Source organism: Pagrus pagrus (assembly GCF_965226575.1).
Source record: "Pagrus pagrus genome assembly, chromosome: 18".
Lineage (NCBI taxonomy): Eukaryota > Metazoa > Chordata > Actinopteri > Spariformes > Sparidae > Pagrus > Pagrus pagrus.
Window position 1 is genome coordinate 22,823,373 of NC_140202.1, and position 12,368 is coordinate 22,835,740.

The 12,368-nt window shown below is 40.5% G+C and overlaps 1 protein-coding gene across 1 annotated transcript; it reads right to left on the reverse strand.

Annotated features, from left to right (window-relative positions):
- Positions 1-3,574: 3,574 nt before the first annotated feature.
- slc2a1c (solute carrier family 2 member 1c) lies at positions 3,575-10,425 on the reverse strand. The gene is made up of 10 exons (XM_084380521.1): positions 10,353-10,425; positions 9,844-9,942; positions 9,433-9,593; positions 9,105-9,345; positions 6,615-6,777; positions 6,173-6,357; positions 5,831-5,932; positions 5,220-5,321; positions 4,789-4,992; positions 3,575-4,242 (listed from the first exon to the last, which is right to left on the reverse strand). Exons 1-10 carry the CDS (start codon positions 10,365-10,367, stop codon positions 4,063-4,065), a joined length of 1,452 nt encoding a protein of 483 aa, XP_084236647.1. The 5' UTR covers positions 10,368-10,425; the 3' UTR covers positions 3,575-4,062.
- Between the last annotated feature and the right edge of the window lie 1,943 nt (positions 10,426-12,368).

Genomic DNA, 12,368 nt, shown 5'->3' on the forward strand with positions numbered 1-12,368 from the left:
GATTTTTTCGATAGCTTCCAGGTCTTTGACCCGATTGACTCGAAATTTCTCCCAGATGTGGCCCTATACTGGCTGAACGAGACACAGCAGTCCCCATTGGATTCGGGTGGAATTTGTATTTTTGGTGAATATTTTAATGAAGAAAGTCGCCTTTTTCACGAAAACGTCGGCCGATTTTTTCAATAGCTTCCAGGTCTTTGGACCGATTGACTCGAAATTTCTCCCAGATGTGGCCCTATACTGGCTGAACGAGACACAGCAGTCCCCATTGGATTCGGGTGGAATTTGTATTTTTGGTGAATATTTTAATGAAAAAAGTCGCCTTTTTCACGAAAAAAGTCGGCTGATTTTTTCAATAGCTTCCAGGTCTTTGGACCGATTGACCCGAAACTTCTCCCAGATGTGGCCCTATACTGGCTGAACGAGACACAGCAGTCCCCATTGGATTCGGGTGGAATTTGTATTTTTGGTGAATATTTTAGTGAGAGGGACAATGTTTGATGATGCTGGCTTAAGGCTGGGGTTAGGGTTAGGGTTAGGGTTATGGGGCTAGGGTTAGGGTTACGGTCGTCTTTTGACGGATTGACTCGAAATTGAACACAAATGTTGTCCATACTGGCGAAAGAAAGGCCAGCAGTTTTTATTGGATTTTAATGAAATTTGTATTTTTGGTGAATATTTTAATGAAAAAAGTTGCCTTTTTCATGAAAACGTCGGCCGATTTTTTCGATAGCTTCCAGGTCTTTGACCCGATTGACTCGAAATTTCTCCCAGATGTGGCCCTATACTGGCTGAACGAGACACAGCAGTCCCCATTGGATTCGGGTGGAATTTGTATTTTTGGTGAATATTTTAATGAAGAAAGTCGCCTTTTTCACGAAAACGTCGGCCGATTTTTTCAATAGCTTCCAGGTCTTTGGACCGATTGACTCGAAATTTCTCCCAGATGTGGCCCTATACTGGCTGAACGAGACACAGCAGTCCCCATTGGATTCGGGTGGAATTTGTATTTTTGGTGAATATTTTAATGAAAAAAGTCGCCTTTTTCACGAAAAAAGTCGGCTGATTTTTTCAATAGCTTCCAGGTCTTTGGACCGATTGACCCGAAACTTCTCCCAGATGTGGCCCTATACTGGCTGAACGAGACACAGCAGTCCCCATTGGATTCGGGTGGAATTTGTATTTTTGGTGAATATTTTAATGAAATATAATAATAATAATAATAATAATAATGAATATTTTAGTGAGAGGGACAATGTTTCATGAGGCTGGCTTAAGGCTGTTTTTTAGAAAAAATACATATTCGGCATTTCGACATACACTGGTGTTATATCTGAAACTTAATTCTCACATTCCATTCACTCTTTATTTAGAGCAAGTACTGACAGGTGCCTTTGGGGTGGCCCTTCCTACTTTTTTTGTGTAAAAAGAATGGATGTGGAGGGCCCCCTAGCTAAGTTCGCCTTGGGCCCCCAAATTGCTAAATCTGCCACTGGAAACCACAGCAGCCTCTGATTTCTCAGATTCCCCAGCCTCAGCCCCATCCAGGACCACGTTCAAGCAGCATCAAAGAGAGTATTCAACCACAAATACTGATCAATCCTGAATTCATTAGTTTGTATATGTGTTTTTTAAACACAGATATAGTGGAACTGATGCCGATGCAAAAGATCACAGCACAGATGCACCAGATCACAATGCACAACATGATGGTGAAAGCCATTCCTCCTATGGCCCTGTCACCACCACCGACTACATGTCTTGGGCAGGTACTGATTCCTTAAGACAAGAAGTATCAACTCTGACCCTTCACAAAATTGTCATCTCTGTCTCTCAACAAATCTGTTTTTAGAGAACAGTTACCAGGGCAACCCTGTTTTTGTAAGGCCAGACGCCAAACCAATGCGAAGTTCTGTCCATCATCATCATTACTATGTTCCTAACCCTGCAGCACCAGCAGCCACACCTGCCTCCCATCAGCCACCCTACATGGCATACCAGGTGTGCAGTCTGTCCCAGCAGAACACACAGAGGGACATGAAACACTGACTGCAACACTTGTATTTGAAGAAGTAAAAAGCAAATATTTGTATTTTTTGTTTTGTTTTGTTTTTTGAGGTGTTTTTCAATGACAATTATCAGATTTTCCTTCATGTCTGTCTGCTTTCAGTGAGTTTTTTTTTTTACTACATCAGTTTTTTCCACAGGAATGACATTTCCTTATTAGTATGCATGTATGCAAATAATTCTGTCATTGCCTTGCCTTAAACCAAAACAATGGCAGTAAGTTGAACTGAAAGCCAGTGACACTGAAAAAAACCCATCTCAAAATAACCTCACCGAAAAAAGAGACAAGGAAAGAATCAGAAGCTTTTTTCAGCACCAAATATTTGTTTCAGTGCCAAGATAATTTTTTCCAAACACAAATGCCAATGCAATGTCAATGTTTCCTGTGTATCTTATAGTTTACAACCTGCCCGATAACCCTCCAAAAATCTTCTTGCTGTAATTGTGCTATATTAAGTATAGCATGGTCCAGCAGATGGCACTGTTTTCCTACTTTTGCAGAGAGACACAGAAATCTGGGTATTTTAGATATATTTTTTCTCTTTTTATAATGGCTGCCCAGTTACAAGAAATGTAGCCAACATTGTACATGTTGACTTTCATGACTTCTGTAGACTTTACATGTTTCTTTTACTCCTCACTACTCACATTAAAAAAAAAAAAAAGCTTTTGTTCAAATCAAAAACAGGCAATCTATGAGCTCATGACAAAACATCCTTTAGAGCTGACTAGGTTCAGACCCAGACTGTGTGTCATGAGTTATTGGAAGCTGAATTTTAATGACCCACTACAGTAATTTACATTGAATTTAATTCAGCCCCCTGCTGTTTTAAAAGCCAAACATGTCCTCTGATCTCCTGGCTCCTCTTCCTTTTGCGGTTCATGCAAGTCACAGTGGACCATATTGGATGAAATGTTTATTCACACAGTTGCGGCTGGTTTTCCCAGACATCTTACAAGGGTACACAGTTGAGAGATATGTGAGATTTCACAGACCAATAATGAAGTCGACGGCTGCTGTTTCTGTGCAGCAGGGAACACAAATTCCAGGAAAGACTGTTGGTTGGTGGGACTGGTCCGAGGGGGGCACCGGGATCAGCTGTTTGCTTCTTCTACCACTCCACAAATATATTGAAATGTGCACCTAAATACAGTTTAATGTGATCAACTTAAATACATAACAACAATAACATTAAAGATCTAAATGATCCACATGGCTTAACAATATGTTTATTTACACCAGTTACAGTCTGATGAAGTGGTGGTGACACAAACTTCTTCAAAGCCATTCTTAGCTGAACCCAATCGATCAATTCAGCATTGTTAGACTTTAATGAATGTTTTAGATGACCTCTGCGTCGCACTGTATCACATTGCTCTTTATTAGCTGTCAAATAAACCTCTGAAAACATGTTTGATTTAAGAGAAACATTTTTTAACATAAGCAAAGGAAACGTAGATCCCCTCACCTCCTTCACTTTCATACTGTTTGTAAGCTTCTCCTGTCTGCCCCTTTAAAAGTCTCCATCTCTTTACAAGATAACAATACAATGATCACAAAATGCCTCAATACATGCAGTAAGAATATCAGTCAGATTACACCCTACAGCCTGTCTGCCTGTTGGTGTGCATGATGGATAAAATATAGGTGTGTTTTTCCATTTTTCAAATTATCCTGAATTGATTTCCTGATAGCCTTGCACCTACGTGATGTGCATAAAAACAGCCTACTCTTCTTTATCTCATTACACTCCTGGATGCCCAGATTAATTTGCTTTAAATATATTATTCTGCATGAAAACGGCTGACGGTGACATATGTGGATTAATCTTATCGGGACATTGTTTTCCAAAGGAGGTTCCGGAAGTTCCAAGCTTAAAACCCACCTGTTTGGTTACACGCCAGTGATATTTGTTAAAACATGTTGGTAAATTGGGTGAACTGACCCATTGACAGCATGAGCATGACCAGATTCAGCAAGGTTCAATAGGTCGGTCAGGTGAAAGTGTTGAATCCGATCTTATTGTGCAAAGGGATGCCCTCTGCTCCTCTGAACTCCTCTGCAATGTCATCGAATGTGCGACCTTTTGTCTCTGGGAGGCGAATATAGGTGAAGGTGAAGGCGAACAGAGCCACAATCATGAAGAGGAGGTAGACGTACGCACCGCAGAGTTTCTGCATGGGAAGGACAAACAATATTAGTTTTATTGGTGTACTTGATCTATTTAACCAAAAAGGGGTCCGTTAAGATCAAACCAAAAGGTTTTGGCTCAAACGGCAACATAATCACACCGTATGAACAACAGCCTCTCATAAAGTAGAGTAAACATTCACAGGAAAGAAGGAAAACACAGAAGGCATTAAAACACATTTACACACGGAATGAGGAAAACAAAACGGTTGTTTGATTTGATTCCTTGGCTTTAGTTTCAGGTTGGCTGCCACCTCTGCAGCACTATATCGAACAGATGTTTCCCTGGTTAACTGTTAATTTGATCACTATTATTTCATCCTGACTTTAAAGGATTTAGCAATAGATTTATACAGATTACAAGATTTATGTCTGTTTTACAGTTGACCAGTATACGTTTGTATATAACAGAATGAACAGATTTATAGCTTGTATTTAACAGCCATGTCTCCAAGGTGCAAGGGAACTTGCAAAAGAAAACAAGAAAGTAACTCACTCATACAACACGCAGGCCAAGAGTATAAACCCACCAGCAATGGAGGGAAGAGGAGCGCCAGAACAAATTTCCCTCCCCAGTTGAGCATGCTGGTAAAGGCCATGGCGATGGGTCTGCCAGGCTGGTCAAACAGCTCAGCAGCGATGAACCAGGAGATGGGACCAGGGCCCAGCTCGTAGGCCGAAATCAGGCAGAAAACCAGCAGGACCTGCAGGCTCCGCAGCTCTGGGACCAGGTGCTGGACAGACAAGTTTGTTAATCACTCAGCAAAATTCGATGTGACTCGTAATGCATTTGAAAGGTAGGATCCAGGACTGAAGTTCAAATCATTCTATAAAATGTACCACGGTTTGTTCTAATGTCATTTCGACAAATTGGATGGCAGGGTTGTCCAACATTAGATATCTTGAATGGAGCTATTCCAGCACAAAATGAAAATATAAGAATAACACAAAATGATCTTACCAGGACTGAATCGACTATGGTCATGAGTAAGTTGCACACTGCTATGGAGATGAAACCAGTCAGGAGCAACCTCCTCCTCCCTGCCCTTTCCATCAGGAAGAACTTGAAAGTAAAAAACAACACAGTGGTGACCCTGCTCACATTTTTTCCATCCTTTTGATCTAAAAATGCAACATTATCCTATCGTGGCCCAAGCTGTTAAACCATTTATGAGGAAATGGTGATCACACTTAGATCATTAATCCAAGATTTTGGTGTAGTTTGTGGCAAAATCTCACTCAACAACAACATGTGTTTTTAATGTTTACTGATAAGACTGTTGAGTTTATACTGAGCAGCCGATATATTAATATAATGAATAACATTATACATTTTTAATAAAACCGCATGTTGGAAAATTGATATGGAGGACTGAAACTGCCAAAATCAAAAATAAGATTAAAAAATGTCAATTTTTTTTGTTTTATAATTATTTCATAATAATTGCAAAAACAACAAGTAATAATGATGATAATAAGTAAAATGTATTTATTCATGAATTTATTTCTGTATTTCCCCTAACCCTAACCCTAGTCCTAAAATTTAAAGTAACCACTGGATTTCATACTCACTGCAACCAAAGTGAAGGTCACGTTGACAGCGCCCACGCCCAGAGTCAGGTATTTGGCCTCGTCAAACTTAGCCTGGAACATTCTGGTGGAATAATTGATGATCTGAAAGAAAAAGAGTGGGGATTTCTTTTAACTAAGTGGGTCACCGGGACGTGTTTCTATGTTTTTAGGAACACAGGTGTTGTCTTGACACACTGCCCCAGAATCTGAGGAGGAGCCAGAGAGAAGAGCTGTGCCTAAATAAATGATTGAATTTATTACTACAGCGCTGCACATGAAATATTCATCAGACAGGAAGCAAGCCAGAAAACCTCCCAAAAACACAGGCATTTTAAGACTGACCGCATTGAATCCAGACAGCTGGCTGCCCAGATTGATGATGAGGACGATGATGATTGGCTGCTTGTAGCGGCGCTTCTTAAAGAACTCGTGGATGGTGACTCCGGTCTGAGTGTGGGCAGCTTCTTCCTTCATTTCTTCCAGCTCGGCAAACACCTTGTCCGTGTCACCTTTCAGCCTCAGCAGGGCTGCAGGGTTAAAACAAAAACATCTTCTATTAAGGAGCTATTGTGGCATATCCACAGACCTGAAATAATAGAGTGCAATAAAAGCATTTCCATATTTAGATTCCTGGAAGTCAGCCATGATTGAATCTACAAGATAACAGAAGTTCTTCAGCTCAGATGCCATGTTGGAAATCTCTATGTTTTCATCAATGACTAAATTCGAAATAATATGACCAGTCATGTGAGACGTGCAGTTAACGCCAATCAGTGGCACACACCAGCTTCCGCCTTGCTTTCCTCTCCTCGGTTTATGAGCAGATAGCGAGGGCTCTCAGGGCAGAAAGGCAGGACAAGGTACTGTGTCAGGGCCGGGATGAGAGACAGGGACAGCATCATGGCCCAGTAATGCTCAGTACCCAACATTGTCTCCAGACCAGCCACCTGCAGCAAACACATACAGGAACCTTGTTGCACAGTGTATTCAGATATTGAAACTTTCTGTACTGTACCGATGAAAATGATCAGAGTAAGAGTGAAGCCAATTGAGAATCAAAACAGGACTTGGCAAGACTTGTATGCAACAAATATATTTCATATTATGTGTATACATTTTCAAAATTAAGCTGCATCATAGGTAACCCCAACAATCACAAGCACATCCCAAAAGAAGGAGCCATGACCTTTTCAAGCACAGATTCTCAGAATTATGTATCACAAAAACAGTATTATGTTTAGTGTTTGTGAACGCAGCCTCAGGTCTGACTCCTCCTCCACCTGTCCCTAATCAAGGCCCGGTTATAAAAGGCACCTGTTGGGCTTAGTTCCCTTTGGCTCCTGACTCTGTTGCAGGGCTCGAAATTAACTTTTTTCCTCAGTGTCCCACAACTGTCCCGAATTCTACTTTGTATTGTCCCGGATATAACCAACAGTGTCCCAAATTTAAATTATTGTCGTCGCCCCCCCAATTATGCAGAATATATATAATTTGATCCCTTTTTTGTCACTTAACCATCACACTTAACCATCACACCACCATTTACATGGTCCACCATATAAGTTTAAAATACTTATTTTATTAAACATATGAATATCAGTCTGATCTGTTGCCTCTCCTAGACTAGAAGGGAAAGTAGTTGTTTTAAGACATGTTTTCTATTGTTTCTCAATATCCAGACTAATTAATCATTATGTCAACATTAAAGAATTCTGATAGTTTTATTTTTCAATTCAATATGTTATGGCTGTATGGTCTCTGTGTTCCATAATACAGTTTAATAAATGTATCTTTTTTCAGTTGTAATTACAAGTTATTATTACAAGTCAGTAATACTATAGGAATATCATTTTATCTTCTGTTATCATTTATGAATGTCAATCATCTTGCTCTCACTCATTCACCCACCCCACCAGATCTCCCCCTTCACATTTACTCTGCTTACTCCTGCCCTCCTACACAAGACTCCTCTCTGTCTTGATGTGTCACTCTCTCACATACACCTCAAGACCCAAAAACACAAAACATTGTTCAGGTGCTCCCTGTAACCTATGAGTCACTAGCCCTTTTCACACAGAGGCGCCACATTATCGGTTTCTCCGCCGCTGGCTGTTCACACAGAGCCGAGCAGCTCCGGCGCAAAAGACGAACCAGAGTATAACTCACACAGAAAGCCGGCGATGATGACGTGTATGATGACGTGTGTGTTTTTTTCAAGGTGTTTCCCGGTGTCCTCCTATATCTAAACATGTGCCCGCTGACTGTTTATAATCACATGGATGCTGTTATAATGTGCTGTGATTGAGATCCTGACCCACCAAACATCGTGGAAAGTGACAAAGTTACGTTTTTCGTACAAAATACATAATACATACATTGTCCCGGACCAAATATATTTGTGTCCCAGTAGGAATTTTTATGGTTAATTTCGAGCCCTGCTCTGTTGTAGCTGGTAGTGTTTGGTTTTTGCTGCTGTTTTGTTCCATATGGTTTGTGTAGCCTTTGAGTTTGGCTTGCTTTGCTTGTGTTTGTTTTTAATTCTTTTTATAGGCTTATTAGTTTTTCTTCCAGTGAAACAGAGTGCCATATTGTTGGGAGGCTCGGCACCCTACACTTAAAGGAATTTATAAGATTTAGACAATGAACTAACATCAACGGAGTGTGAAGAAACAAGTGTTGAGGTCGTGATAAAGCCGTCTACAGTCTGTACTGGCGTGCAGAGATGTCGACTGGCATGCTAACCAACTAGCCCAGCCCGTCCTGCCTCCCATTACCACTTTCTACTGCAAGAGCTGAAAGCCCCTGTCGTTTCAGCGAGGAGATGTAAGAGTGAGTTTGCTACTCAGTCTAAGTAAACAAAAAACTCACTCTTTCCTTACTAAAAAGACAATTACAACCAAACACCTCCTGACTTGCCAGGTTTCTTACTTTTAAAGAAGTTAGACTAACTTTATTGCCTTGTTAGCTCATCATAAAACACTTCATTTAAACTTGACATTCAAAATAATTTGTTTTTGTCTGATTGTGGTTTGCCTTTTCACAATCACCTCTGATTTGGTTGAAATAAATCCTCAATTAACCGATTTAAGATGTGAAAATGTTTGTTTTCGCCCGCTGTTGATGCCGATGTCTACAAAAAAAAAAAGCGTTGCAAGTTCAGTAAAGTGAGCAGCAGTTGGTGGTTATACTGCCCCCCATGATTTTGGAGCTAGCTTTTGAATTCTGGCCATTTCGTTCAAATTGTACCTTTTTAATGCATGTGAGTAATCCTCACCATTCCCACCAGGATGCCCGAGGCAAAGGACACTTGGTTTAGTGTTGCGAAAGCCCCTCTGAGGTTTGTGGGGGACACTTCCTGGATGTAGAGCGGGTTAAGACTCATCACCAGGCCACAGAAGAGACCGAACACCAACCGTCCCAGGATGAGAACCTCAAATGACTTGCTGACTTTGGAGGCAGACATCAGACAGGCTCCCACCACAGAGAGGCAGTTAACTATGAGGATGGAGTTACGTCTGGAGGGCAAGATGAGAGAAATGAAAAGATCACAAAAGGAAACTCAACTATTACTGGGAAAACTCTTTTCTGCATTTTTTTTTTACCTTCCATAAGAATCTGCCAGATATTTGACACCCAGCGAGCCCAGCAAGGCTCCAAAGTCTTTAATGCTGACAGAGAGCGACCACAGGAGAGTCAGGCTGTGATCTGGCATCGACTGGTTGTGCCTGGCTCTCCAGGTGTGGTTGAAGAACTCTTCGATGATCTGAACAGTTGTGAAAGCAAGAGACGAGCAACATCAGGAAACACAGTGAAAATGTGATTTAATGACAGATATTTCAAATTACTTAACATTGATAATAGCTGTTGGGAATGTACTGGACCAATCAAACACATTTGATACCAAAAATTCATTCAACAATCTCATCTTAGCATATCCAGATATTGCACTTCATTTGTTGATATGTGTTGAGTGAAATACTAGCTCCCCCCTAGCTCTGGTCCGCCTGTCTCACCTTGGCTGGAGCGTTGACGTTGCCGGTGTGGTAGCCGATCTGCAGGGAGCCGAGAACCGCGGCCAGGATGGAGATCAGGAGTGTGGCTGTCAGATGGCTCTGTGACAGTGTTGGGGTCACTGACATTTATTTCTTTACCTTGTAACTTATCACCTCTTAAAAAGTAACATGAAAATGCTTCAAGTCATCCTCATTTATACACACTAAAAATTAAACAGGAAATTTTACATGCAAAATGGAAACTTGCTGTGTATCTTTAAGATGAGTCACGGATGTTGGTTTACACACTAATGAAAACACTGCTAACTGAGGTCACTGGTCAGTGTCTGACCTCACTGACCTCCAAACATAAGCGACCCTATGACTATTTGTAAAGGTCAAAGATGGCAGGAACCACAGTATTTTCACACACTGCCAAGATGTACAGAATTTTAATTACCACAAGTGAGTGTTAGCGCTCCTTCTGTCAGACTGTGTGAATTTGTAGAAAAAGGCTAAAACAAACAAACCTCCTGAGACGCCATTTGTTTGGGTGAAACGTGGTATCAGTCCGTCAAGATGCTGGAGCATTTATCTTCTGACTCCCTCTGCTGTGAAACACACATTGTGTCTGAATTAAACTCACCAGGGTGTGCAGTCAGGTAATGTGATAACACAGCGAGGAGACAATCTTAAAGCAACATTGTGTAGACATTGGCATTTTGTGCGATTTGGCGCCCCCCACAGTTTCAGAGTGCAACACCACTGTCGTGAATACAAATCCCTGGTCTGTAACGGTTTGTCAGACGTAATGTAGGTGCTGGCTATAAACGAAATTCATGGTGTGGCTGAGACAGAGACAACATTCATCCTATACAAGACACCGTCAAAATGATTTTGACTCTGTTATTTTAAGCCAAAGGTGAGGTGAATATATTAAACTATTACTTAATGACTACTTATTGACAAGAACCTTTTTTTTCTATGGTGTTCAATTTTTTAAAGATTTTTTAAAAAATGTTTTAATGTTCTCCCAGCAGCATTGAATCACATTTTATTTACAGATTCAGTCTCTTTTATCCAGGAAGAAATATATCCTGTATGCTTCAAAACACAGAATATGAGGAAGAGTGCAGGAATCAGTTAATCACTGTTAAGAATTTAAAAATGTTAACCGACAATCAGAGAAGGGCACAAATACATCAAAAAGTATTAAAATGAAGTCATTATTTGGTGTCAAATTTGTCATTCAGGTAACTTGGTGTTTACTTTATCTGTTTGTTTAACTTCTAACAAAGCCTACTGCATTTTTGCATCAGACATAGATCAATGCAGTGGATAAAACAGTTTTCTTAAGGAAAAGTGTCCAACATATATCATATTTTTTTTTAATTTACTGATAATTGATTGTTAAGGCAGCCAACTTTCAATTAAAGAAATTGCTTAAAGTTTGCATCCCTTGTGTCAATCATATTAAACGCTAAAATAATGCACTTGCAATGTTAACTTACCTGTGCTGTGGAGTAAAGCAGACCACTTGTCTTGTCCAAAATATGAATCGAAAAAGGAAATCCAGTTAGCTGTCAATGTGAGGTGAGTAATGGCTCATAAAAATGGCCATGTAACGTCTAGACTCTGACATATACAACTATAGTGTGTGCAGCTACTTCACACGTTGAATATACATGAAGTAAAATCAAACGTGATTAAAATAAGAAAAATCTTACACACTGGCTGAGATAACTGACAACGGCTTTTGTAAAATGTTGTAATGATAGTACATAGTAACACCTGTATCAGCTGTTTACATAATTATGCAAGCAGTAAAGACCTCATATTGATTATCTACTTTTACATTAAGATCGATATCTATATATTCTTTGAGTTCTCACCACTGGTCCTGAGTTGATCCCGTCTTTATCCCTGAGTGTCAGATATGAATGTGTAAATTTTCCTCACCACTCCTGGAAAATGTACACACACACACACACACACACACACACACACACACACACACACAAACTGGACACAGTGAGTCTGGTGATGAAGTCACACCCAGCTGGTGAATTTGGGGCAGTCCTGACAGAATGGCCACAGCAGGCCTCCTCTGGTTCTCATGGACCAGCTGACCAACATCCTGAGCTCTACCTGACCGAGGATCAGTTCATCTGCTGCACACAAACCTCCCATTAACTATCCTGGAGACAACAAAACTGTCCCCAGGTCAGGGGCTAAAAGGCAATGTGTTGGCATGTGGAGCACTGAGTTGGCAATAACACAGCTACATGCTTTAGCTTTATGTGTGTGCGTGTAGTTGTGGGTAACTTTGTCCTGTGATGTTGAAATAAACCTTCATCCAGTTTCCCTCCTGAACTGAATAGAAAAGCCGACTTGCTGTGTAATTTAACAAATTAAGTTATAGACATTTAAAGGGTAACCCCACCAATTATACACATTAAAGTGTGTTTACAAGTCTTGAGGAGTACTACTGCATTTGTGGAAAAAAGCAAAATTAAGTCTTTTGTGGCTCCAGAGGAAGCGGCATG

Coding starts and splice junctions, on each gene's coding strand:
- slc2a1c (XM_084380521.1), bottom strand. Junction 6,358..6,614: donor GGAAAGCAAGGCGGAAGCTG/GTGTGTGCCACT, acceptor TTAACCCTGCAG/CCCTGCTGAGGCTGAAAGGT. Junction 5,933..6,172: donor AGCTGTCTGGATTCAATGCG/GTCAGTCTTAAA, acceptor TTTTTCTTTCAG/ATCATCAATTATTCCACCAG.